Consider the following 27,810-nt stretch of genomic DNA (forward strand, 5'->3'; position numbering starts at 1 on the left):
CTCACTGACTCAAAGTGCTATAGCTAGCTCTCTGAATGCCAGGACTGCGAGGGAAGTGATCTGCACAGGATAGAGGCGCAGTCTACAATGCTCCCCCTGGACAACCAGGGATCCTGTGCAGAACGCACTCCATTGGACCACGAGGGATAAAATCCCCCCTCCTGCCAAAACGTAAGATGGAGGGGGCAAATAAAAAAAACTTACTCACAACATTCAACCTGCACACACAGGTATACATCTGGAGTGCCAAAGCTTGCCTACCCCGGGTATAGAGTATCAGCATATTTAGTCAGTTAAAAAGATTTTATAAGTCTGCATATTTCACTGCAATAAATAAATGATTAACTTGCTATCTAGGATCATTGAAGACAAAACCAAAGTTCCAAAGACAGCGAAAAAAAAAAAAAAGTGCATTTTCTATGGCTAACTGTTTCCTCCAGGGGGCGATAGTCACATTATATACAATGCTTCCTGTTTGACATATATAAGCTACTGTGTTTGCTGCCCAACAGTTCCCACTTGTAAGCCGGACTTTGCAGAGGAAAGTTGCTGCCTATATTAAAGCTGAAAACTTCGATTGCAGAGGTAATTATAAAGCCACTGACATCCTTCTATGTAGGAAAAGTAATAATGAATAATATACTTCACCAGATATTTGTAATGTGTAGGAAGTTTTGTATATTTAAAGTTATATATATGTTAGTTTCTTAGTCCTTAAAATTAGCATGGCCTCATGATGACCTACAGTAATTGCATTGTCATTGCTATTTTGCAGTTTCTGAGGCGCCGAGCAGTGGATCCTGTAATTTAAATAATGATTTATTTTTATTTTCTCCCATAGAATTAAGCACTGTAAAATACTCATGGATAATAAGTATAGTATACTGTTTCAGTCTATTACTAAATAACCGGTTTTAGATACATAAATTCATTCAAATGTATTTTTTAATAATATTGGTAAAAAATATATAGATATATATAACTAATTTGTGTTTTAGTTAAATACTATTTTGATTAATGTAGATGCGTCTACTTTTCACAATGTTACTTTTAAAAAAGTTATATCCTGCTTTATTTTTAGTCAAAATCATAAATGTGTGTACACCATATGTTCACATAACCTGCTCTCTCGCTCAGAATACCCAGCAAAATACACATCTACCAGCTTTAATACCATGCTGCATATATTATATAGTGTAATTATTTGCACATTTTCACAGGATTATTTACTACAGTGAGATTTGTTGGGAATTCAAAGCAAATTTAAAATTTAAGGTCAAAATAGCCAAATTGGGAAAATATTTCAATATGGCTGCTTGGCCTTAACTTTGAAATTCAATTTACTTTGAATTTTCATTATAGTAAATAACCATGTTAGTGTAATTGTCACTTTCTGAAAGTCACCATTTAAGCCATATATGACGTAGAGCCTTTAGGTACACCCATTAATCTCTGTATACCACAAACTGAACTATTATAGAATATATAGAGGTGCAGGGCTGTATTGCTTATTAAGTAGCCGTTTTGTATAGATTTATGCAAAAATGGTTCCCTTACAATTAAACATCCTATCTAGTAAAGTGTTTCTTTAGTAGTGGAACATTCTTTTGTATTACATTTGTAAGAAATGATTTAGTGAATTCTACATACTGTAAGACAGCTCTAATCATGTACTTGAGGACAGCATGTGAATATCCCATATCTGGCCAGGAACAAACACACATGGGCAAGGTGGAACTATAAATGGGAGACATAAATATAAAGAATATAATAGATTTATTTATATTTATTTTGGTGTGTGTGTATAAATCGATATGTATGTGTGTATATATGCATGTATACATACCTACTGCTACTAACAAATGTTTGGTCAGAGGAATAGGCAGAGTATGCATGGTAGATGTACAGACAGGCAGAATACACAATGGAAAACCATGTATTATGGGAAACTGAATAACACTGTTGTGTTCCTGAGACTTTATGAAGCACAAAACTGATATTTGGTGGAAATGGAGAGTAGATCTTGGGAAAGAAGTGGGTGTGAGGAGGGACAATGTGAGTAATAAAAGATAATAGTTGGATCAGCAGAAGTTGTAATCAGTCCAGAATGGACAGTGAGGCTGGAGTAGACATGGTTGGAACTCAAGGAGAAGCGAGCAGTGGTAGTTATAGTTGTATAGGTAGTAGCAGGTAGTGAGATGTTTTGAGGCAGAATCAAGAATGGAGAGCTGTAGTATTAGCGGATGATGGAAGTAGCGGTCTGGAAACCGTAACTAGTGTGAGACCATTAGCTGGTAGCCCAATAAAACAAGCTGCCATGACACTATTAATGCCCTCCACTTCTTCCTGACACTCCCAGCTGCACTACAACACTGGCTATATGCAGTTATATTGCATTGTAATTCTGGGCCATTGTGTTTATTCTGCCAGGTGTCCCATACCGTCACCTGCTTCTGACTAGCTCCACAGTTGAACAAGAGGTACTAATAAGACACCACCTATTACTTTATGATCTAGCTAACCTCTAGCTGGCTATCCAGAGTTCAAGAAACAAAAACTACACACTCTTTAACCCTACATAAAATGTAAACATAATTTACTACATCGTGTTAAAATGTAACACTGTAATGTCAAAATCCATCTGCTGTCAACATCCCAAGTGTTGGAACAGGACAGAAATTGCACTACTCAAATTATACCTGATATCTACCGTAACATTAGATCTGTCTGTAACATCTCCTATCAATGTTCTAATTATTTTTTCAAGGATATAATGTTTCATAAGGCGCTACCAAACCACAGTTTGATCAGTGCAGAACATCACGAGCCAACACCCAAGCCTTTCTTCATTATCTTCCTTTTCTACCTGTTGCTATTAAGTTACCTCATACATTGCAACACCCATAGGAGGTTATTATGCTCGGCTTCTTTGTAAGATGACTGAAATAACCTGCTTGGGAGGAAAAAATATACTGGAGGGCTAGTGAAATATCCCTGGAGTATTGCTAAACATGTGAACTACATCACATAATGACAACTCAGGTTCTGCACAACACAATAGGGATGAATAAGCAAAATCCTCTCCAGTTGATTATTCAAGAATAGTTCCGGGGGTATGAGCTAATGTGCACTCATTAATTTACTCTTTCTCCCATCTCTCTCAACATCTGTTCTTTTTTTGTTTTGTTTTATTGCATATTTCCTTCTACTTTACATCTGCTTTACATTTAGCAAAGCAGGCTATAGAAAACAGCACCTTTACTGTTCAACGACCTACAACTTTTAGATGTAAAACAGATGCAAACTAAAAGTCTGAGAGAAAAAAAAGAAAATTTAAAGGGAAACACTGATTTATTTGGAAATTACACCATCAAATAAAAAACTTATAAAATCATCTGTAACCCTTAACCCCTTAACCCCTTAAGGACACATGACATGTCTGACATGTCATGATTCCCTTTTATTCCAGAAGTTTGGTCCTTAAGGGGTTAAGGACCAAACTTCTGGAATAAAAGGGAATCATGTCATGTCACGCATGTCATGTGTCCTTAAGGGGTTAATCCTTTATTTTTCACGCAATGCTTTGTTTTCTCTTAAAGTGGCAAGGTCACCATCTGGGAACTTTCCAAAATTCACAAAGACCCTCGACGGTGACATCGCAGCTAGTGGTCTGCTGGCCCGGAGGCAGGTAAGTAAAGGTGGAATTGACTTACCTAACCCTGTCCCTCATGGTCGCGGCCATCTTCCCTCAGCAGTCCTCTTCAGCTCCTTTCACTTTATCATACTCGAGATTACAGCATTGAGGCCCTATTAGGAACCCTCCAAAGACAAAGCCAATTCCCTGCAGCTATGTCGGGATTAACACTGTAATTCCGCCCAGTGTCTTAAAAAGTCTGGTGGTTGAAATACACAGAGGCAAAGTAGTTCCTACTTTGGTTTTCTGTATATCCCTTGACCGGGTTGGAATTTCAGTCAATTTCCAGCACAGTAAAAAAATGTGTTTTAAAAAGGTTCTATCTATATCAAGTACTCTTTTTTTGTGGATGGGGGGAGGGGAGAGGAGAGGGCGTGACAGTGCTGGTCTAAGTTGTATATTAAACATTTAGCAAATTACATTACAATCTAATTCAGAATACAGATACTCAGCCAGGTCTCAAATTGAATGAATGAATGAATGATTGAATGAATGAATGGACAATTGGGAGGCCTGTATCAATGCCATCCAGATTGGGCTGAATCATACTTGTGCTAGTAACAGGTAACAGCACTAATGTTAAATGAGGGATCCCCTGCAATATTTAAGGCGCCCTCAATGTATTCCAATGCTTCGTCATAACACCCCAAGCTGTTTTTTCCAGTATTTCTATTCAACAATGTTAAGAGGTGGGATAGTCCTCTCCTTTCTGGCCAAACTTTCAAAATAAGTAATTACTCATTGACATTTTTGTTGTTGTATGGAATGTACTGATACAATCTTATTCTATGCTAGTGCAGCTAATATACACATAACACTCCAATAATAACACAGATGTTCTTGCACTGAAAGGTCAGAGAACCTGTTCAGCAGGAATGTAGTTATTCTGTCAAGAAAAGAAGTTAAGATAATTTAGTAACTGATAAATACATAGAGACAAGGATGAACAGTTCTGTGGTTTATTCATGAAAACAACCATTATAGCTCATTGACACGGCAATTACAAATTTAGTGATAAAATACTTGCGCTAGAAAAAAAAAAAAAAAAAAAGGAGAAACATTCCAATTTATATATTTTGGCCTATAAAAATTAGTTTACTAATACTTTTTCTACAATGTATACTTTACCAAATAAAATCATTATTTAAAGGGAAACTGTCATTCCAAGGAATTTTAAAGTGGCACTCCAGACTTCACAAAGACCCCCGATGGTGACCAGGGGTCAGGTTGGTGAACGTGAGTTCTACTTACCTGAATCTGTCCCTTGTGGACATGGTCATCTTCTTCTGGCAGGTTTAGTAGTGTCTAGAATTGTCAGGTGGAAAAAAATATTCAGACAAAGTATTGTTTCTCTATTTCACATGACTACGCTAGAATTTCAGTGAAATTCCAACACAGTGAAAATTAGTAATTCATAAAGATTCTATCTTTATGAAATACCTGTTTTTTCAATAGACAGAAGGGTGTGACTGACAGTGCTGCTTTAATATTATGCTTACATATCCCCTATATCAGGGGTAGGCAACCTTCGGCTCTACAGATGTTTTGGACTACATCTCCCATAATGCTTTTACAGCCATATTGCTGGCAAAGCATCAAGGGAGATGTAGTCCACAACATCTGTAGAGCCGAAGGTTGCCTACCCCTGCCCTATATATTTAAAAAGTATGAAGTATGTATGTTTCCGATAGGCCAGAGCTTTTAAGGCTTTGGCAGCCTTGAGTGCATGGCACTGCACACTAAAATGGACACTATAGTCACTAAAATCACTGAAGCAGTTATGGTGTATTCTCTTCCATTTAGGAGTTAAATCACTTTGTTTATGTAGCCCTAGTCCAGGGGTGGGGAACCTTCGGCTCTCCAGATGTTTTGGACTACACCTCCCATGATGCTTTGCCAGCATTATGTGTGTAAGAGCATTATGAGGGATGTAGTCCACAACATCTGGAGAGCCGAAGGTTGCCTATCCCTGCCCTAGTCACATCTCCCTGCTTCTGACTTCCTTCATAAGCACTTCCTGTAAAGAGAGATCTAATGTGTAAACTTCCTTTATTGCACTGTCTATTTAATCAAAATAGTTTTATCTCATACACTGGTAATTGCTTAGACCTGCAGAAGCCCCCTGTGTGTGACTACAGCTCAATTTACAGAGCAGGTGATAAAAATGTCTAAAGCAAGTTAACATCCAATTGTAAATTAAACATTTTTTTTTATGCAAGCTGTGTGAGTCACAGCCAGGTGAGGTGTGGCTGGAACTGCAGAGGCAGAAACAAAAGTGATTTAACTCCTAAATGACAGAAAATTGAGCAGTGACACTGCGGGGGCATGATATATACACCAAAACTACTTAATTAACCTAAAGTTGTTTCGATGTCTATAGTATAACTTTATAAAACGTGTAACATATGATCATGTAAACATGTTTTATAGCAAGGTTCCTACATTCTCTGTTCTTCTCATAATATATATTTGCTTAATTACAACAGCTTTGCTTAGCTTCATGGTGACATGTACAACTTCTATGCTAGGAGGGAGAGGCATTTTATAGAATTGTAAGCATATGAACCAGCAGGAAGAAAGTCTTTTAGAATGGTTGGAGTGGAACAGAGAGGCAGGGTCTAGTGATGTCCCGAACTGTTCGCCAGGAACCGTTCGCCGGCGAACATAGCTTGTTCGTGGCGAACGCGGCGGGCGAACATATATGCGATGGTCGGTCCGCCCCCTATTCTTCATGGAGGTGGGAGGGTCTGCTGCTGATTGGCTGGAATGTGTCTGCTGACTGTGAGGTACAGGGTCAAAGTTTACTCAATGATGACGAATAGGGGGCGGACCGACCATCGCATATGTTCGCCCGCCACGAACAAGCTATGTTCGCTGGCTAATGGTTCCCCGCGAACAGTTCGGGACATCACTAGCAGGGTCCAATTTGTAAATAAATATTTATTGTTTGTAAAACTATTTACAAAATGGGGTGTTTAAAAATACAGTTTAAAGGACAATGCAGTTTATATGGGATTTTAACCATAACTTTTTAACACTTTCTTAAAATTTTTAGCTAAAAAGGGTTAAAAAGTTAGCGAATGGTTTAACTCCAAAGTCATTGATCAGGCACCTGTGAGCTCTGCCCTTTCACTTGTTCCAATCTGAGGCTTCAATCAGGAAGCTTTGGGCCAGCTGCCACTTATTGTGTTAGCTGAGCTAACAGTAGCTCTCCATTCACAAAATGGAGTGAAACAGATACTTAACTGTTTCACTGTGTTTTGTCAATGGTGAGCTTATGATATTCTCAGTCGGTCAGCGGCGCCTGGTCTGAGGCTTCTTGATTGAAGTCTGGGGTTGGAACAGACTTTCTGCTTAAATTGACTAACCTCTGAAGGTAAGTCAGCACCTCACACTATAACAAATTAATTCAACTGAAGTTGTTATGGTGACCAGAGTTATCCTTTGATTATTTAGATAAAAAAAAAAACTACAAAACGAAAAAATGTAATGCTAGAGGTATCATTTAATATAAATAGAATAGTATTTAAGATGGATACCAGTGTTCAAATAATTTTTTATTATTATACAAATGTGGCAGAAAACCCTTGGAACGATGTACTTGTGTATGAACACTAATGTATAGCAATTGTACTTAAAAAAACAAACCAATAGAATCATGTTGCCTACTAACTATAGCTTAAAGGAGGGAAATCTGGTTTTGCATAAACTTTTAACCCACACTGAATAGTCATTAAGTAGATTGTGTCATGAACTTATTCACCGCACAAAGTGCATGGTTTAAATGTTTGCTTACTTTATCTAAAGCTGAAAATCAACGTTTTGATTTTAGTGCTGACTTCACTCCCCCCCTCCCCGGGCAGTAGTAATGACCACAGTATTCATCAGTCAAAGTAAAGAGAACAAAAGCAAAAAAAGTTAAAGACCGAGAGGGATATTTTTATGAACCCATACACACTATCTGATTAAAGACTTGGAATGGGGCAGATCTAATGGGTGCTGGTTTAACCCCTTAAGGACCAAACTTCTGGAATAAAAGGGAATCATGACATGTCACACATGTCATGTGTCCTTAAGGGGTTAAACTAGTTGTTAATGGTTTAATCCCTAAAGTTAAGCCAGCACCAGATATGAACTTGCACCAGAACTGCATTCAGATATAGAGTGGTCCTTTTAGTTATATAGGCAAAAAAGCTGTAAAATGAATACATGTGATGCTTGAGATGTCCTTAACCCCTTAAGGACCAAACTTCTGGAATAAAAGGGAATCATGACATGTCACACATGTCATGTGTCCTTAAGGGGTTAAAGGGACACTATAGGCACCCAGACCACTTCAATGAGCGAGGGGAGTCTTGGTGCAATGTCCCTATCCCCTAAGTACTGCAAAGTAAAACATTGCATTATTTGAGAAATTGCAATGTTTACATTGCAGGACTAAGACAATCTCTAGTGGCTGTCTACCAGTCAGCAACTAGAGACGCTTCTGGAAGTTTACCAGACTTTTGTTCACCTTAATGACACTGGACGTCTACAAGAGCGTGCTGCGCATGTTCCCCTGTCAGAGAAGGAGGAGCGCTGAACCAGTGCTGAGGGAGATCAGGCAAGTAAACAAAAGGATGGTGCAAAGGAGGGCAGGGACAAGAGGGATCAATAGTGTTAGGAATACAAATCTGTATTTTAAAACATTGTTTAATCAGTCCCTTTTAATATAACAAAAGTGTATTTAAGATGGATACCAGTGTTTAAGTAACATTCTGTTATCCAATCTTTGTAGAAGTTGTGGGGAGCAAAAACCCATGGAACAATGTAACGTATGGATATAAAATTAAGTTATATCCTAGAATCGAATCACAAAAGGAAACACATGCATAGGAATTGTACCAAAAAAAAAAAATTATCAAATCATGTTGCCTAATAACTATTGCTTAGAATAGAGGAATGGAACATGGCTCTCCATAAAACTTTAACCTACATTGAATAGTTAGTCATTAAGTAGATTGTGTCATGAACTTATTAACTGCATAAAGTTCATGGTTTTAATGTTTGTTGAAGTTATCTAAAGATTAGAAATTGGAAATCTAAGCTTTTTATTTAGTGCTGTCTTCGCTTTTTCTCACTATTTCACAATGGTACTGATACTGTATGTGGATATTCACGTTGTCCCTAAGACTATTAACACACTGCCGTACGTTTTACAGTCAATAGCAGGAATGTTTGTAGAAGTCTCGTTAAATTGAATTTAGGTTTTTTTTTTTGACATACAAAAACATTACTGTTAAATAATTTAAAAAACGAAATCCAGCACATTCATAATTTATCATTCGATAAGATGAGCTTACTTTCCCTTATAGACAAGCTAAAGTTTGGAAAAAATGGAATGATGTGAGGAATTTCACACATCTTCCACGTACCACATCTTCTTTGTCTCATCATCAATCACTGCTGAAGGAAACATGATTTTTTTTTTTTTTTTTCCACATGTTGCTCAATAGATTTCTACTTTGTCTATTTACACTTGCAAAAGATATCTATGGAGCATCCTGCAATACGTATGCCATAAACCCATAAATTATCTGTTGGAGATCCTCCATTATATACTCTCAATAAGGGGGGTTTCTGTAAGTTTGCTGAAGGTAAGTGTAAGATAAGTATATCTACATCCTGTGCTGGGTGCTGTCATGCAAACCGACATCATCTCATAAGTGACCATGCTGCACCATTTTTTTTCTGTTATATTAAACTAACAGTAACTACATTTTTACAAGATAAAATAATATTGGATTATGTAAAAAAAAAAAATATATAAAGAATGAAGAATCAGTATTGTAATTCTGTTTATAGGGAAAGGGGACATGTGACACACACCTTCCAACATTTCAAATGGACAAATTAACAATTTAAAGCATACTGTTAAAACCACCATCTAGCCCCCCTTTTCTCCAAAAAAGCAGTGTTTACTGCAGAAAGCCTGGAGGGACTGATTATACTCACCAGAATACATACAATAAGCTGTAGTTGAATACATACAATAAGCTGTAGTTGAATACATACATTAAGCTGTAGTTGTTCTGGTGAATATAGTGTCCCTTTAAATTTAGGGGTGTAAGATGGGTGAGGCCAGGGCAGTGGTTGTTCTGAGACATTTCAGCTGACTTACTGATAACCATTTGTATCACTAAAATTCAATTTAGAAGAAGGACAGTATATCCTTTGTACACAGACTGATTTCTAAACACTGTTATTGTAGTTTAAAGAGCTGTGGGGCTCTGTTATATACTTAGACACACCAACAACATGGAGTTCCTATTAAAAAAAACCTAAGGATAGAAAAGAGAGACCGAAGGATTTAGGAACTGTCGCTCCTAAATAGGGACACTTGGGACATATGGTTAATTTGCTGTTTATTTGTCCTAAACAAATTAATAGTTGTTTGATGATTCCATTTCAAAGATCTGTTTACTTTCCACTTCAGAATGACACTCCTGCAATAGTTGAGCATTGATGGCTAATTCCGGTACGGCAAATATTTGTGAACAGTATTCTGAAGGGATGATTGAGTTTCATGGGGATTGTATTTTACAAATGTGTTTCCTGAACAGTTTAGTTATCGCATCTCTAGGATGTTTGTTGTCATGCTTCTATTTTTAGAATAATTGTTTTTATTCTGCCATATGTTCCACAAAAGGTCTTCTATTAAGTCTTGCGGTGAATCCAATTGGGTTCATTAATTACTCTGTAGAGCTATATGCCGTTTGGACTTTGTTTCAGTAGAGATGTAATTCCCAAATGAGCATGGCAATCCGTGTACAATGGTGATATTTCCATGGTACTGGGTGACACCATGGCAACATAATGTTGCAGTTTAAAACTCCCTGGCCCCCTATGGCTAATGCTTCATTTCTTTTCCTAGAGAGCAGGAACACCTTATCAGGTATTTAGATATAATGCCATTGTGTGTATATGTATGTATAGATTGTTGCTCTACTTTATGGATATTCATACATTTTCTAATTAATACACATGTATTAATGTCAGAGACTGTTTTTATACTGACAATTCTAGAAAATTAATTCTGTTTAATTGCTGTCTACCTATTAATCTACTAACAGGTATAGATTTAAACTATGATCAGTCATAATCCTACCAAGTGATAGCAGGGTTAATGTATTGAATTGGTAAAATTTTAGCTTGACTTCAGAAGATAATTGAGTTGTTTTGAATTAGAAGCACTTCAATCAGTTAGAATATATGTTTACATAAGGGACATTACAGCTATTGTGCTATGTTTAAGCAAACTACCCTGCAGGAAATCAGAAGGGTTTGCAGTATAGAGAGTCATGCATTTAATACAAAGGTAGAAATGGCTCTAAAAACTTAATGTTAAAGGTTTACTCAAAGCATCATAACCACTAGAGCCCATTGTAGTGGCTATTATGATACGAGAACCTAGGTACTGTTCCCCAGTAATGGGTCAAACGTTTGCAATGGCTTGCCCTCTTACTTAGGTCCCCTCCAGGCTCTTGGTCTCTTCTGGTGCAGAGTGAATGCTCTCAGCTAAACAGTGGCATTCTATGCATCGAGATATGCACATTGAGGTGGTTATATCTCCAGCAGCAACCTTGTAAGTCGTCATGGTACTTGGAGTAACCCTTTAATCCCTACATTTGGAGGCCAAAAAACAGAGGATTTCTAATTTGCATACAACATTAGAAAGATGTGCACAGTACATAGTACCAGCTATCAATTTCACTTGCATTGTGCTGGAAACCACTCTTACTTGCATCTCCAAGACAAGACTTCATCTCCCATTCATATGGAGCACTTGAGTCACAACCATAATTTGAGAAGATGTTTTGATAACAACATTAAACATCAATGCACTAATCTAAAAAATATATAAAATGTTTTGAATTCTGAAACACGGTTTCCCTCTAAATAGAATCCCTATTTGTTTTCTTCTTGAGAACCCAAACTAGAACCTTCTGTCTTTTTTCTTCTTTTTGAAAGTGATTGATTCTTTCCAAATCTTTCTCTTTGTTCTCTTGGTCTACCACCTTGTTCCTGGGCTTTCTTTGTAGAACTATGGCGTTTACAGAAAAAACAATATTTGCAATATATGGAAGCTTCCCTATCCTCTCCCTGCTACCTATTTGATTATAATCTTTGAGACCCTATTAGAATATAATCTAACAATGGAACATTATTATCTATCCCTGTACCCTGACCGACTTCTCTCAGCTCACAGCGTATCCCTGTCTCTTGCTCGGATAAATTGGACTGGTGCATATGATGTTGCCAAGATCCTTGAAATAACAATCTTTCTTATTCTGAAAGCTTATCTGCCACCATTCCTTCTGCCAAAGAGTAAGCTTTTAAAAAGTTTTCAGTTCTTTTATATATACTTCTGTGTTTGTTCTAAACTCCTCAGAAAACAAGCTTACTGCAAGGGTTGCACCATTACACAAATTATCCTTCTTCACCTCTCACTTATTCGTCTACAACCCCCGGGGCCAGTAAAAGACCCTATCACTGTGGATTGCCTTACTGCCTTTTTAAACAACCCCACAAATTATTCACAATATTTGGGACCCTTGACTAGCTGATATTTTACTGCCTAGCTTATTTGATTGTATGGTCTTAAGTAATATATGTCACTGAAATAGTATGTAAAGGTATTATGTAATGTCCTGAATGTTTACAAACATCTGGCTCTCTCAATAAACACATACACCTACTAATTACCCTTGGACTTCATAAGGGGTTATTCTATAGAAAATCATCATAACTAGAAACACTTAGGTTTACAAAATTTACAATATACATTCACAATGAGTTGGATCAGAATAAATAGTTATAACATCTGTCCATAAGTAGATTCAACACAATTCAGTCATTTGTTAGCCCCCTTCTTTTCCATCAGTCCTTGGTAGTAAATGATTGAATGAATTGATAGAAATTACAAGAGCTGATCTTGTTCCCAACTAATAATGGCCAATGATTTATCTGCCACGGTCTTTTGAGCAATACTAATTATGTAGCCTTTTTCTATTCATAGAAGTACCTACAATAATTTAGATGTCTGTAGGGTAATATGTATTTATCTGATTTAGGCTTTATTAACCAGAAGCACATGTTACATTACTGACAATATGTATTGCAACAGCAGCATATCATTTCCTTTACATAAAATAGCTAGTTACAGTCTGTTAGATATTTATTGCAAGTCATACCTGGCTAATCAATAACCAAGTCATGTGAAAATTGTTACCCGTTTCTCACCTTGCCTATTTTCTTGTAGATTGTACTAATTCAACGTCTGGCAGGATTATCAAAAATAGTATATAACTATACATCTGTAAAAATCTGAGATATGTATTCAACGAACCGTGGTGTTCCAGCAGTCATTAACTAAGTCAGGGTTATTCACTAATGTGACAATTCATTTTACATTCTTTATATTTTTCAAAAATGTTATAACAGAAAAACATAAAAATACAACAATGTGGGTAGACGCAAGATGCAATTATTGTACATTTGGTCATCATTGAAAAACACAGAACAGGTGTGTGTGTGTGTGTGTGTGTGTGTGTGTATATATATATATATACATACAGAGTAACAGACCTTTTATCAGTTATGTAGTATCAATATTTGCTTTTTTTTTTTTTTTAAACAGTGGATATTTTGATTAATTAAATTGCATATTGTCTTAGTTACATACTTGTATATACATAGATCTACTTGGTGTGATTATTCATGGCACATGTTATCACTTTCTGTTATGCTTATTTCTGCTGCAAATTTGCTAGGATTACGTTTAGTTTAAAGGACCACTCTAGGCACCCAGACCACTTCAGCTTAATGAAGTGGTCTGGGTGCCTGGTCCAGCTAGGGTTAACCCATTTTTTAATAAACATAGCAGTTTCAGAGAAACTGCTATGTTTATTAATGGGTTAAGCCTTCCCCCAAATCTTCTAGTGGCTGTCTCATTGACAGCCGCTAGAGGCGCTTGCGTGATTCTCACTGTGAAAATCACAGTGAGAGCACGCAAGCGTCCATAGGAAAGCATTGTAAATGCTTTCCTATGAGACCGGCTGAATGCGCGCGCAGCTCTTGCCGCGCGTGCGCATTCAGCCGACGGGGTGGAACGGAGGAGGATCGGAGGCAGAGATCTCCCCGCCCAGCGCTGGAAAAAAGTAAGGTTGACCCCTTTTCCCCTTTCCAGAGCCGGGCAGGAGGGGGTCCCTGAGGGTGGGGGCACCCTCAGGGCACTATAGTGCCAGGAAAACGAGTGTGTTTTCCTGGCACTAGAGTGGTCCTTTAAATAAGATGGTAATCTAATCTGCTTTTAGAGTTTGTTGCATTCAGTCTGTTGTTACTATTTTGCATGTACATTTGGCTTATCTCATACCGCTCAACATTGGGAAAGCAGGCAGAAAGTGATGTTACTTGCCTTGCTAGCAAACAAAAAAAATGGCACATAAAAATGCCTATTAGTGTACTGCAAAATATGTAAACATGATACATACATAGGTGTTTTTTTTTTTTTGTAATACTAATGAAGTAAATGTCACCAGATATATTACTTTAAGAAATACGATATATTATCTTGTTCCACGTCTATTGTTTAAAGATGCCCTTTTAAAATTAATGTACATGTTAATTCTGTTACTTATTTCCAGAAAACAACCATGCCGACATATAAGCTGACATATTTTAACTTCAAAGGAAGAGCCGAGCTTATCCGTTACATCTTTGCCTATAAGAACACTGAGTATGAGGATGTGAGGATTGAATTTTCAGAATGGCCTGCACTAAAACCCTGTAAGTATTCAAATGAGTATATTGCAATATTAATTGATTGAAGCTTATTCAAATAGTGTTGCATTAGTAAAACATATGAAATTGTTAATATATTAGCAGATGGTGGTATAAATGTAGTCTTAAATTACCAGGCACACTAACCTTGGGAGCTGTAAGGCAAGAATTTAAGAAATTTTGTTTGAGGCCGATGTTCGCAATAACCTAGAATCCTAGATTTTCTATAGGAGAAAATGCATGACTGTATATCTGACTCTTTAGTAAATATTCAATGGATTTCATGGTAATAAGATAAAACAAGCATCTCCAGTCACAGCAACATGTAACTCCGTGGATGTACAACATCTAAACCAGATTGGGTGTCAGGAATGATGCACACTTATAAGCAAAATCCACTTGAAAATTATTGACAGGTTTTGGTCAGTATTGTTATTACATTTTGACTGGATTTAATGCCAGCTGAAATTCTACCTGCAGAACCCAATAAACAGGTCCGCTGCTTGTGGAAAAGAAAATATTGGCTATTATTTAACCAGGAGGAACTACTGTCCCCCTGGAAGTGGGTTGGGGCATAGTCCCACTAGATCCCTCCAGGCTATTAAATAGACAACGGTCTCACTCAAAAGCTTTAGCTTTGCATGAGACTGTTGCCTCACTCTGCAGGCTGAACATATGATTTCTTTATATTTACCTGCTTTTTCATTCTTATGCATTCCACAACTACCCTAGTGTGGCTACTGGGGGAGGGAGGGACTTGTTCAAGTCCTCCCCTGTTTGTTATTAGCAACTGGGCAGCAACATCTGCCCAGTTCCTAGCATTTTACAAGCTGCTGGCTGCTCGCTGTTTAGCCAAAATGCATCCACATGGCATAGCAAATGTGGGCATGGGGAGGTTTAAAAACTCTTTTGTACTAATATGGGGGAAATGTTATTGTCATCTAGCCAGTTTTCAAGGCCAATGATAGATGAATATATCCTCAATACATGGGATTGAATCGCCAAATTTCATATTTTCAATGCTAAGTGAATGTATGCTGCTAAACTGGTCTGCAGCAATTTAATTGAAGACTATAACAGAAATATCCAAGTGTAGAAAGTATTGCTCCATTGACAAAATCTTGTGCACATGTTCCTCTAAAGTAATAAGATGCTAGTAATTCGGCTGAACTCTGTCCTCCCACTTTGTGCTAGAAGACAATATGAGTAAAGATGAGCACCACCCATGTAAACTGATGTCCTTCGATGTATTAGCCGCGAGGCAAACAAGGCATTTTCCAGGGGGTGGCAAAAAAAGCCGCCCCCAAATGCCCAGGGCAAATGTCTTGTTAGCCTTGCGGCTAAGTAAAAATCTGTGCGGGTGGCGCTGGTGAGGGAGTACTTTCCCCTGAGCTTTCTGCTCAGCTCCCTCGCGCGCCGCAGAGTGATGCCGGAAGCTGTAATATAACATCATATTCTGGCTCCCGGTGTTCTATCAAATTTCCCTACCCGTTAAAATCCCGTACCCTCGTCACTTCCGGTGAGGGGAATCTGCTGGACCCTGTGCTGCACATGCGTCTTAGCACTCCTGCTACTCCTCCACAGCATGGTCCTGGAAGGTAAGTAAAACTAGTTTTACACTTTCATTATAGTTAGTGCATTCACTAAGCTTAGGACATGGGACATTTAGGGTTAATGTTAGGGTTCAAATTAGGGTTAGGATTAGGGACTTGTTAATATTTAGTGATATTTCACATTAGCGGAATATCTATAGTGATTTCTCACACTTTATTTTAACCCTTACCCCAAGGGTTAGGGTAAGAATAGAGAGTGAGAGAGGTTAAAATAACTTACCTAACTCTAATTTGAACCCTCACTTAACCCTAAATGTCCCGTGTGCCTAAGCTTAGTGAATGCACTAACTATAATGAAAGTGTAAAAATAGTTTTACTTAGGGCAGCACAAAATCAGGATACACCACTGGTCCTTCATGGATATGGAGTATAGGGAATGATTATTTACTGCCCTTATTATTGTATTTGTTCTCTCTTGTTTTAGGCTAATAATGAAAATGTAATTAAGAAAGGTACTGACAAATACTGTGGTATTAAGAAATGAAGTTGCTACTCTGGGAGTAATATATTAACTGTTAAAGCAAAGAGGACTGAAAACGTACACAGAGTTAATTTCACCTACTAGATGAAACATTAAGGGTCATAGACAAAGAAAAAATAGAATGAGGCAAAGGAAAAGGGAAAAAAATATACATATACTGATTAGCCACAACATTAAACCCATCTGCTTAAAGGGATTCTCCAGTGCCAGCCTCCCTACTGATTCCCATTCCATGTCGCTGAAGGGGTTAGAACCCCTTCAGTCACTTACCTGAATCCAGCGCTGATGTCCCTAGGCGCTGGGCCAGGCTCCGCCTATGCTCCTCCCCCTCTGCGCATTAGACCTCCTCATAGGAAAGCATTATTCAATGCTTTCCTATGGTGATTCTGGTGACGCTGGAAGTCCTCATGCAGAGTGTGAGGACGTCCAGCGTCATTTAGATGACGAAAAGTCATCTAAGAACCCAGAAATCCCTCAAGTGGCTGTCTGGAAGACAGCCACTAGGGGAGGACTTAACCATTAAAACATTATCCTGCTGAAAGAGGACATTGCCATGAAGGTGTATGTGGTCTTCAACCTAGATAGGTTGTACGTGTCAAAGTAACATCCACATGAATGACAGAAGATTTCCCAGTAGATCATTGCCTCTGGCCTACCTTCTACCCTATACATACATACATACATCCTGCGGCCATCTCTTCCCACGCACACTGCCATCTACCTGATCTGAAAGAAATTGTGATTCTTCAGACCAGACAATCTTATTTTATTGCTCTATGGACCAGTTCTCATGCCTATGTCTCCACGAATGCACTTTTTTTGGCAATGGATAGGGGTAATTATGGGCACTCTGCACAGTGCAGTGCACTGTGTATTCTGACACCTTTACCTGCATATATTTCCTACCTGTTATATGTTAAATTTTGTATATATTGTATATTAATATTGTTTTTGTATTTTATTGTACACTAACTGTAACAATGCAATGATTTGTGGACCCAGGGCATACTTGAAAACAAGAGAAATCTCAATGTATCTTTCCTGGTAAAATATTTTATAAATAAATAATTCGTTTTTCAGCAATTTCAGCTACAGTAACCCCTGTGTGTGATCGGCCACGCAGGCTAGCCTTTGCTCACCACATGCATCAATGAGTCTTGGGCACCCATGACCCTAATGTTGGTTCACTAGTTGTCCTTCCTTGCACCAATATTGCTAGGTACTAACCACTGCATAACGAGAGGATCCCACAAAACTTGGAGATACAATGACCCAGTCGTCAAGACATCACTATTTGGCCCTTGTCATAGTCGCTCAGATCTTTTTTGCTTGCCCATATTTCCTGCTTGCAACACATGAAATTCACTGACTGTTCACTTGCTCCCAAATTCTATCTCATCCCTTGAAGGTGCCAGTGATATAAAATAAATGGTCTAATGATATAATAAATGTTATTCACTTTGTGTGAGTGCGCACAAACACCCACACTATTTCTCAGCCCACATTTCTCCTGCACAACAGACCTTTTTTCATATTAATGTCAAGGCTGTTATTTCCTAGTATGAAACCGTAACTAATAGGAGGGCAAAGGAACACTATAGTGTTAGGAATACAAATGTGTGTTCCTTCCACTATGGTGCTGATATGGATACTGTTTTGGTACCGAGCCCCTGCTGCCATGGTTGAAAATGTAATGTTCATTTACCCTTTCACCCTCACAGCACTGGTCTCTGGCTTTACACATTGATCTCAGCCAATTCAATGCTTTCACATAGGAATACATTGGGAGGCTAGCGCTCGTGTGCCAGAATGGCAATGTTTTCAGCTGCAAGAAGGTACATGGCACCCAGACCACTTCATTGAGATGGAGTGGTCTGGGTGCCTATAGAATCCTTTAAAAACTCAATTTCACCCTGTACCTAAAAATGTATGGATAAAAGAATACTGCTTGCTATGTCGTTTCATAGCCAGTTTGACTTGACAAACATTGACCCTTTGTCTTGTCACTTGACTTTCAAGAGATTACATTTGAGACACTATGTTTCTAATTTAAAATACATTTATGTTTAGATACAAAAGGCACACTGTATTTCAGTTCACATGACATTTTCTCATTTTTATTATCAAGAACAATGGTCACAGAAGGTTGGGAGTTTTCTCATTTGACTTACATTCCTGTGAAAAAGGCAGGCAAATATGTATGCACATTTCAGTAATTTACTTGGTAAATGTCAGAGCATGATACTAAATTTAAAAAAAAAAAAAAAAAAAAAAAAAAAAACATTAATTTCAGAATAATTAATCCTTTGAGTATGGCATTGCTACAGTTTAGTGGGGTAAAAGTGATAATGTTTGTGAAATAATTTTCATTTGGAACACGGTTTCCTCATTTATAGATTTCTCACTGTTATAAAGATTATTGTAAAAATCATATCTGTATAAACAGGAAGAAATTGTGCAGATGGCAGTATTTTAGAAATAAAAAATATAAGTCAAAAGTGATAATCAGAGTTTAACCTTCCTAAATTAACACATAACAATACAATAAACAGTGATTAGTGTAAAAAAAATAAAAAAATACATTCTGGCCCATCGATATACACTGATCAGCCACAACATTAATTATATTGTTACAATGACACCTACCAAGGGGTGGGATATATTAGGCAGTAAGGGAACCGTCATTTTTGAATTTCATGTGTGAGAAGCAGGAAAAATATACAAGTGAAAAGATCTGAGTGATGGACAAGGACCAAATAGTGATGGCTAGATGACTGGGTCAGAGCATCTCCAATACAGCAAGTTTTGTGGGGTGTTCCCAGTATGCTGTAGTTAGTAACTATCAAACAAGGTGCAAGGAAGGACAATTGGTTAACCGGCATCAGTTATGTGCGCCTAAGGCTCATTGATACATGTGGGGAGCGAAGGCTGGCCCGTCTCATCCGATTACACATAAGAGCTACTGTAGCTCAAATTGCTGAAAAACTAATGCTGCCATGATAGAAAGATATGCATCACAGTTTCCTGCATATAGGTTGTGTAGCTGCAGACCATTCAGAGTGTCCATGATGACCCCGGTCTACCTGGCCTGGTCCGATGAATCACCTTTTCCTTTAGATCAGGTGCGTGTGCATAATTTACCTGGGGAAGAGATGGCAGCAGAATGCACTATGGGAAGAAGGCAGGCCAGCGGAGACAATGTTCTGCTGGGAAACCATGGGTCCTGGCATTTATGGGTGTGTTACTTTGACAACTACCTAAAGATTGTTGCAGACCACATACACCCCATTATGGTAATGGTATTCACTGATAGCAATGACTTCTTCCAGGATGATAATGCACACTGCCAAATGGTTCAAGAATTGTTTGAGGAGCATGACAAAAAGTTCAAGGTGTTGATTTGGCCTCCAAAATTCAAAGATATCAATCTGATTGAGCATCTATGGGATGTGTGGAACAACAAATCCGATCCATGGAGGCCACACCTCGCAATTTGTAGGACTTAAAGGATCAGTTGCTAATTGATGCCAGATACACAGGACACGTTTAGAGGTCTTGTGGATTCCATTGCTCAATGCATCAAAGCTTCTTTAGCAGCATGACGTACAAAAGGTGCTGTGGGGAGAGAGAGAGACTTACAGAGGGGTCTCTGGGGAAGAGACATACAAAATGCATCCTCACATGTGTAGCCAAAAATCCCTGCACCTGTTCTGCCTGTGAGGAATTGGATATGTAAATAATTTTTATTTCTGACAAGGAGCACTTTAAGGGACAGGAGACAGCATATATCCTGAGCAGCTTACGTCCTTGCAGCCGCTCTACTAGCAGAATCAACAGTTATTTGAAATGTCTGCAGTAATGAACCTGTTCAAGGTTAAAAGTGTCACCCATAGGTCTAAACGTGTTGCTCGTGGGAAGTGAATGTGTAATGTTTCTAACAGATGTGCTGAAATAGACTAATGGACATCAATTTTATTAAAAAAAAAAAAAAAAAAAAAATATTTTATATCCACAAAGTTAGTGGTTTTTTTTTTATCAACTAGATGTTTACTTGCCAATGACATTGGTAAAGATAAAAAAAAATATATGGTAATTGCAAGAATATTTAGTGAAATACCTTTTTTTTTTTATGCAATTGTTTACAATTTGGACAGTACAGTATTGGAATGAAACTATCTCTGTAAGCGGACACCTACAGATTAATTAATTTTCATTGTTTCCAATATTGGCCTTTAATTTGCAGTTTTCTCAAAGCTTGATTCAGGCGCTATATTCAGATTTTAAAGCTTGTACAATGTTCAAAAGCTCATTTAACATTTAATTGGAGTGTGCACCCTCCCATTTACAGCACTAAAGTATTAAACAATTAAAGTAATACAAAAAATAATACAAGTACAAACAAATCAATTAAACTCCACTTTATTCCAGCTCTCTGAGGATTTCCTCATTACAGCTTTGATCATTCCTCTACAAAGTCATCATTACGGATGTCTTGCTTTTTTTTTTTTTGCAGCTATTGTATATGGACAACTACCGATTTTGGAAATTGATGGAGTTGTTTATCACCAAAGCATTGCTATAGCAAGATACCTGGCAAAACAAGCAGGTAATGTGTGGTAAACCCCTTCATAACCATGCACATTTGAATGAAAATTACTAGCAAACCATTTATTTGAAGCAAGGGATGCATAGGTAGCATATGAAAATAGACCGCATGCAGCATTCTGTATCTTCCAATATTTTACACAGATTCTGAAATGTTGGTATAGAAGCAACAATTCTATTTTCTCCTGTGTGGTAATTGGGACAAAATAGATAAATAAAAATGGCCAAATAACCTGCTTTAATGCACGTGTGAAGACATTACTAGCAGTGCATCTTACTAAAAGTCGATGGAATTGTGTTTCTAAAATCATACATTTTTTTATTAATCTCTTATATACACATACGTGCAGGTCTGTTTGTAAGTTCGTACCAGGACACTAAAGAGTGCTAACTAAATGAAAGTTATTAATTGCAGGATGCAAAGTACAAGCACATAATATATAGTCAAGTACATTTGTATTTTTTGAATGACATCCTTGGTGAGTTGGCTAGAACATCTGTTGAACAAGAGTATGCGACTATCAACATGGGGATCTGTACTATCACCAGTATACTGTTATCATTGCATCCCATCTATTGTAGAAGTAAATAAATGATTTTCTGATAGCAATTAAATTATCTGGAATTAAGCAGTCATTCGATTTAAGCAAACTGAATGATTTATAATCTAAATTGTGAACAGGTCAGTGCCTAAATATTTATTTACTAAGCTGGGAGCAGTGGTGCATTGTAAAGTGTATTTCATAATATGGGTCAAAACGGTCATAGAAAAAAGAAATAGGTAGGGCTTTTTTTTTTTGTGTGGTAGTTTTGCAAGTTTGTCAGACAACTAGTGTTTATGACATTTACTAGTCCAATTCCATGCATAGATTATATATTAAAGATATGTATTCTGTTATTAATATCTTAGTTATTAAATGATACTATAACTTTGTGATAAGGCACATCCAAGCAGAAGTGCCAATGATCATTGCATAAGCTATGGTGAAATAACCTCTCTAATGTCCCTTCAGACAAAAAAATCCCCCCCCCCCTCTCACGTTTTGATGCCACCTTATAGATCATATGTAGGACTTATCTACCGTCACATTCTATGTTTCTATATATTTCCTTGGAGGAAAGACGAGACAGGGGGGATATGATAGAAACATTTAAATACATAAAGGGAATCAACACAGTAAAGGAGGAGACTATATTTGAAAGAAGAAAAACTACCACAACCAGAGGACATAGTCTTAAATTAGAGGGACAAAGGTTTAAAAATAATATCAGGAAGTATTACTTTACTGAGAGGGTAGTGGATGCATGGAATAGCCTTCCAGCTGAAGTGGTAGAGGTTAACACAGTAAAGGAGTTTAAGCATGCGTGGGATAGGCATAAGGCTATCCTAACTATAAGATAAGGCCAGGGACTAATGAAAGTATTTAGAAAACTGGGCAGACTAGATGGGACAAATGGTTCTTATCTGCCGTCACATTCTATGTTTCTATGTAGAAATGCCCATTTCATACAAATAGTAAATATGTACTTGCTCTTCTCTTTGCTTAAAAACTGAATTGTAAGTCCCTTTCAATCAAGACTGATAACTGTCCCCAAAACGGTGTAATTTAGTGGGCGTTTTCTTAGAGCACCATGTTGCACAGAGAATGACTAGTATAAAAAATAACGGCGCAAGATTATTGTAAGGAACAAGATGTATGTTTAAGAGATCTAAACTAGAGCTTTTTCATACATCACAACTTTAGGGACAGGAAGGTGCTAGATATTTGGGAGACATCACTGGGACACCTATATGATCATCCACTCATTTGTCCCCAATGCAAGAAGTTTAAAATGGGTATATTATGCTGAAATTAGCCCAGCTGTGTAATTGTCCTTATTGTAAACAGAGTTGCTTGGAAAATTTCAGAAAGAGGAAAAGTTCCTAGGATCCGTTTTTGCCAGGACATATCAAAAAGTGTGACTGTCTTAGGGAAAAAAACAGGATTGCATCAAATGCAATCACATCTTAAAATTTGTACATGTACGGGTTTGCGTACAATTTATTTCCCCAAACTTTTATGTGTATGTTCACCAGAGCATTTGGGAATATCTCAACGTAGACAATTAAGCTTTAATCAGGATTTTTTTCAATACGTTTGCAAGTTGATAAGTGGTTTAATTTTTTTATTTTCTTCCACAGGACTTGTTGGAAAGACAGACTTGGATAATCTTCGTATTGATGCTCTAATAGATTCCTTTGATGATTTTATATCTGCTTTCCCCTGGTCTGAACCAGATGAAGCAAAAAAAGTAAGATCTTTTTGCAATGACAAATGTGATAAGTTTTGGAAATAAAAGTACATTTTTTTTAAATTTTATTTTTAAATACAACAAATGGTCGATTGTCTGCTATTGTCGCTCCACGCAGGAAAAGATGAATAGTCTAAAATCAGCAGATAGCCAGATTTGAAGAGCTGGAATACATAAACTGGCACAGTTAGTTTGATAGGCAAATAATATAAACTAACCTGAAATTAAGCTGGTAATCCAAATGTGAATAACACATAGGTCAAGGAACAGTAACTTATGCCTCGTTTCCACTGAGCGGATCAGTTCGGGTTGGTACAGTTTGGAAGGTTTAGAATAGACCAGCCCCTACTGGTGAGCGTTTCCACTGCAAGTTAGACCTTTCAGGGCCATGCGGGGTTTAGAAAAAATGCTCTTCCTGTCCACCACTCAATGGATTGTATAGTAGCTCCACCCTAACCGAACAGTTCCATTTCCTATGGCCCTACATCTGAAGCAGGACCCTGAATGGATCAGTGCGGTTCGCTTGTATGGACTACTTTCATAATGGAAACACCCAAAATAGCGAACCGATCCGCTCAGTGGAAACGAGGCATAAGATAGCCAGAAATAAAGTTAAAAAAAAAATAGACTTGTTCACACTTTTTTTTTTTTTGAGCTGGTACAAACCAATCAAATTCCTTTTAATCTACGGCCAAACTAATCTATCAGTTCTGGATTTATAAGTGCAGTCTTATTCAATGATGATCTTGTTGAATAAATAAGACTGCACAGGTAAAACCTGGACGGATCGATTTGTTTAGACGTAGATTAAAAGAAATGTGATTTGTTCGTATCAGCTAAAAAGAATTTGTGCACACATGTAGTCAAAAATACCCTCACAAATCAGTGCCATTGCCTGTGTCTTTAAAATAAACCAAAAAACAAATGCTCAACTGATAAGGTGTGCTGGACCTTTCATTTTTCATATGTTTTGTCTGGATTGTGGGTCCAGGACAACTAGCAACTTTTAAATATGAATTCAAGTAGCAGAGTGCCCACTGTTTATTTTATTTTTTCTATTTTTATGGTAATAAGAATAACAATTCCACAAATCCTTCAGATGTCAATCACCCTATCACTATTCACAAGGAATAGGAATATAGTTATCAGTAAAATATAATGTTTACTGGATAACTCTTGGAAAAAAGTTTACTCTGCAAGAGTATTTTATATGGGAGCCTAAAATGCAATTAAAAGCCTAAATAATTAAATAACCAAAAAAACTAATTCTGATATCTTTGCTTTAGAAACAAAAACAAGAGGAATACATAAAAAATGGTTCTCCGACTCTACTGGCTGCTTTGGAGAAAAGCTTGGGAGATAAGACATGGTTTGCTGGTGACTATGTAAGTAAACATTTAAATGATATTTTGTTATATATTTAAAAATGTGCTTAAAATCAATTAAATTAGTCATATGTACATGCCTTTACAGGTTTTACATTGGGAACAAGTTGAATATGTATAGTTGTATCGTAGCCCCCTATCACAAACCCGTTATAAAAAAGTGTATTTACTTTAGAAGTTCTCATTTTCTGTTTATTGCCTATTATTGCAAGACAGCAAATTAGATAAAGACAGACATCTAATTCTCACAGGAAGAAACACTTCTTTGAAATAGATAAGCACATTTTGGGACCACCTCCAAACACAATGTGATCCAGTATTTAGCTATGTAGTAATTTACATTTTACCAATATATATTTGCATTGCATGTTTTTTTAGGTTCCAAATGTGTAGTGTCCACAAATCTTCTCTAAGAAAACTATTTGATTAGAGACTGCCCGGCATAAACAAGGAAGTTAGTACTAAGCAAAAAGGGTGTACATCACTTGTAGAAGGGGATAAATGCTAGGGACTAAGGCAAATACGTTAGAAAAATAATAAATGCACAATTACATATGACTTGCTCAAGTGCATCAAAATTTGCATTTTTTTTTTTTAAAGCTTGACTTTCCCTTTAAAGTATGAAATTAGTTTTAACAATGCTAACAAAGAACATGTTTTACAGTGGTCTATTTTAAAGAAGGTTTTGGAAGTGCCTGATCTAGACCCATTAAAGTCTTGTAATTGTGAATTACATTTCTCTAATAGCTGAGCAAAAGTAGTTCACAGAAACCTGTGGAATCAGCTCTGTTACATACTATGCATGTTTAACTACTTATTTATAGAGCACTAACATTGTGCAGTGCTTTACAAATGTAGAATGTGGATATTGAACAACAAGTAATTCATATACAGAATATTAAGAGACAAGAGGTGAAGAAAGCCATTGACAAATTAGTTTACAATCTGCACCAACAATCCCAATGCAACACCCATAAAGGTTCATATGGTAGAACAGTAGGCAAAAACACATTCTAAAGAAATATGTGCAGCCTTAAGTTCTCGCAATCCGTGTAACCTTTTATCAATGCCATTAGTGTATGATAATTTTGTACTTAATGTTACTTAGTTAAACATTTTCATTTTATTAAGGGAACAAGAAAATTATTTGCAAAATGTAGTATTTTTCATGAAAGACTAATACTGTGGTTGATATAGAAATAATAAATACTTCACTTTGACTATGGTACATTAACTTCTACAAGCATTCTTGAGCCAAAGTCACTTGCAGTAGTTGACCTAATTTGGAGTTCTTCGTAAAGAAATAAAAGCTGTAATGGGTGCAGGGTGGAAAGGGGCTATAGTTGGTGCCAACGACATAGGGACTGTAGTGTTTATTCAAAAAAATTTAAAATAATAAAGTTTACTCACCCATCCGTTACTTATCTTTGGCCAGGAAGGAGGGAATCTGGTAGGAAAATCTGCTTGTCTGCAGCCCCAGTGGGTGCAGAAACTCTTTAGCCAATGCCAGTGAGTTTTTCAGGGCATTGTCGTGGTAATGACCGGCAACACTGTGATACAGTAGAATGAGGTAGACCAAGTTCTCCTTCCTACCCCTCAGCATCCAGGCGGCCTGGCCGGTGATGGAGATCTTAGATCTCCCAATTAGCCATGGAAGTTCAGTGGGTGGGACATGTAGGAGCAAGGCATAATGTAGGTGGGGCATATGAACATGTGTCACTGTGGTTCTCAAGGTCAAAAGTATAAGAAAGAATATTGAAAGTGGGAACTGTTAACAACTTCCTTTTGCTTAACAGCTTGCCAAATGTAAATTTTATGTACAAAAACCAGTGTGCCGGTATATGTGAAATTCCTAGTGTTGAAAGAAAAATTTTGTTAAAAACAAATCAGGCTGTTGGCAAAGTCAGAGCATACTGAAAATGGATTCTACCCATCCAGTACAATGATTAAAACACTCCCATCAAAACCCACTTGTTCACACAAGACAGGAGACATTTTCAGATCTAGCACCAAGATCTCCACATATGTAGAAAGAAAGAAAGAGGATTGGCTGATAGGATGTCCCTCTTTCTAAAAATACAGTCTGGGTTATTCACAAATGTCTTACCTATCACAGTAAGAATGGGCAATACGTCTAATACCTGTAGCATTAAAAGAGAAAGCCCATAACATCCAGATGCTACTTTTATAAATACCTGCAACTGTTCTTTAGATCTATGTAAACCCCGCCCCCAAAAAGAAATTGCCTATTGGGTTCAATCACTAATCATTTAATCTGACCCGTATCTCTTTAATTCAGATCTATATGACTTTACATTTTGGTTAAACCAGAGTAGATTTGTACCACATCTGCAATATTCATCTCAACTCAGACAGACTATATAGCTAAAATATTGCATGTAATCTGTGCTGCGCTTTATTAATACAGGTTTTTGAATGTGGACTGGGAATTAAAAGATGCCTGTATGCAGTATAGAATAGGGGTGTCTAAAAGGTAGACCACTAGATGTTGAACATCCTGTAATCCATGGTTATTTATACACAGGCAGTCATAGCAGGAGATAAAACATGACATTTCTAAACTAATCTAACAGCAAAGCATCTACATTTTTAATTTGTGCCTTCTATGTCCTTTAGGTAACCTGGGCTGACTTTTACTGGGACACATTCAGTGATGGTCTTGAAGCTTTTGACCCAAACTTTGCAAAAAATCTCCCAAACCTACAAGCTCTAAAGAAGAGAGTTCAATCCATTCCATCAATTGCATCATGGTTAGAAAGACGTCCTAAGACGGAGCATTAACTTCTCACAGAAGAAGATCTGCTTAGTGCATGGATTTGACTTGAATTAATAAAAGGTTGCATGCAGAGAAAAATATCATTGACTTTTGTTTTTATTTCATAATCTTATTTTATTCTG

General features: G+C 37.2%; 1 protein-coding gene across 1 annotated transcript; it reads left to right on the forward strand.

Annotated features, from left to right (window-relative positions):
- Positions 1-477: 477 nt before the first annotated feature.
- Positions 478-27,766, forward strand: HPGDS (hematopoietic prostaglandin D synthase). The gene is made up of 6 exons (XM_063458619.1): positions 478-585; positions 14,380-14,521; positions 21,123-21,215; positions 23,397-23,506; positions 24,793-24,891; positions 27,529-27,766. Exons 2-6 carry the CDS (start codon positions 14,389-14,391, stop codon positions 27,691-27,693), a joined length of 600 nt encoding a protein of 199 aa, XP_063314689.1. The 5' UTR covers positions 478-585; positions 14,380-14,388; the 3' UTR covers positions 27,694-27,766.
- Positions 27,767-27,810: the final 44 nt, after the last annotated feature.

This window comes from Pelobates fuscus, chromosome 6, assembly GCF_036172605.1.
Source record: "Pelobates fuscus isolate aPelFus1 chromosome 6, aPelFus1.pri, whole genome shotgun sequence".
In the NCBI taxonomy this organism is placed as follows: domain Eukaryota; kingdom Metazoa; phylum Chordata; class Amphibia; order Anura; family Pelobatidae; genus Pelobates; species Pelobates fuscus.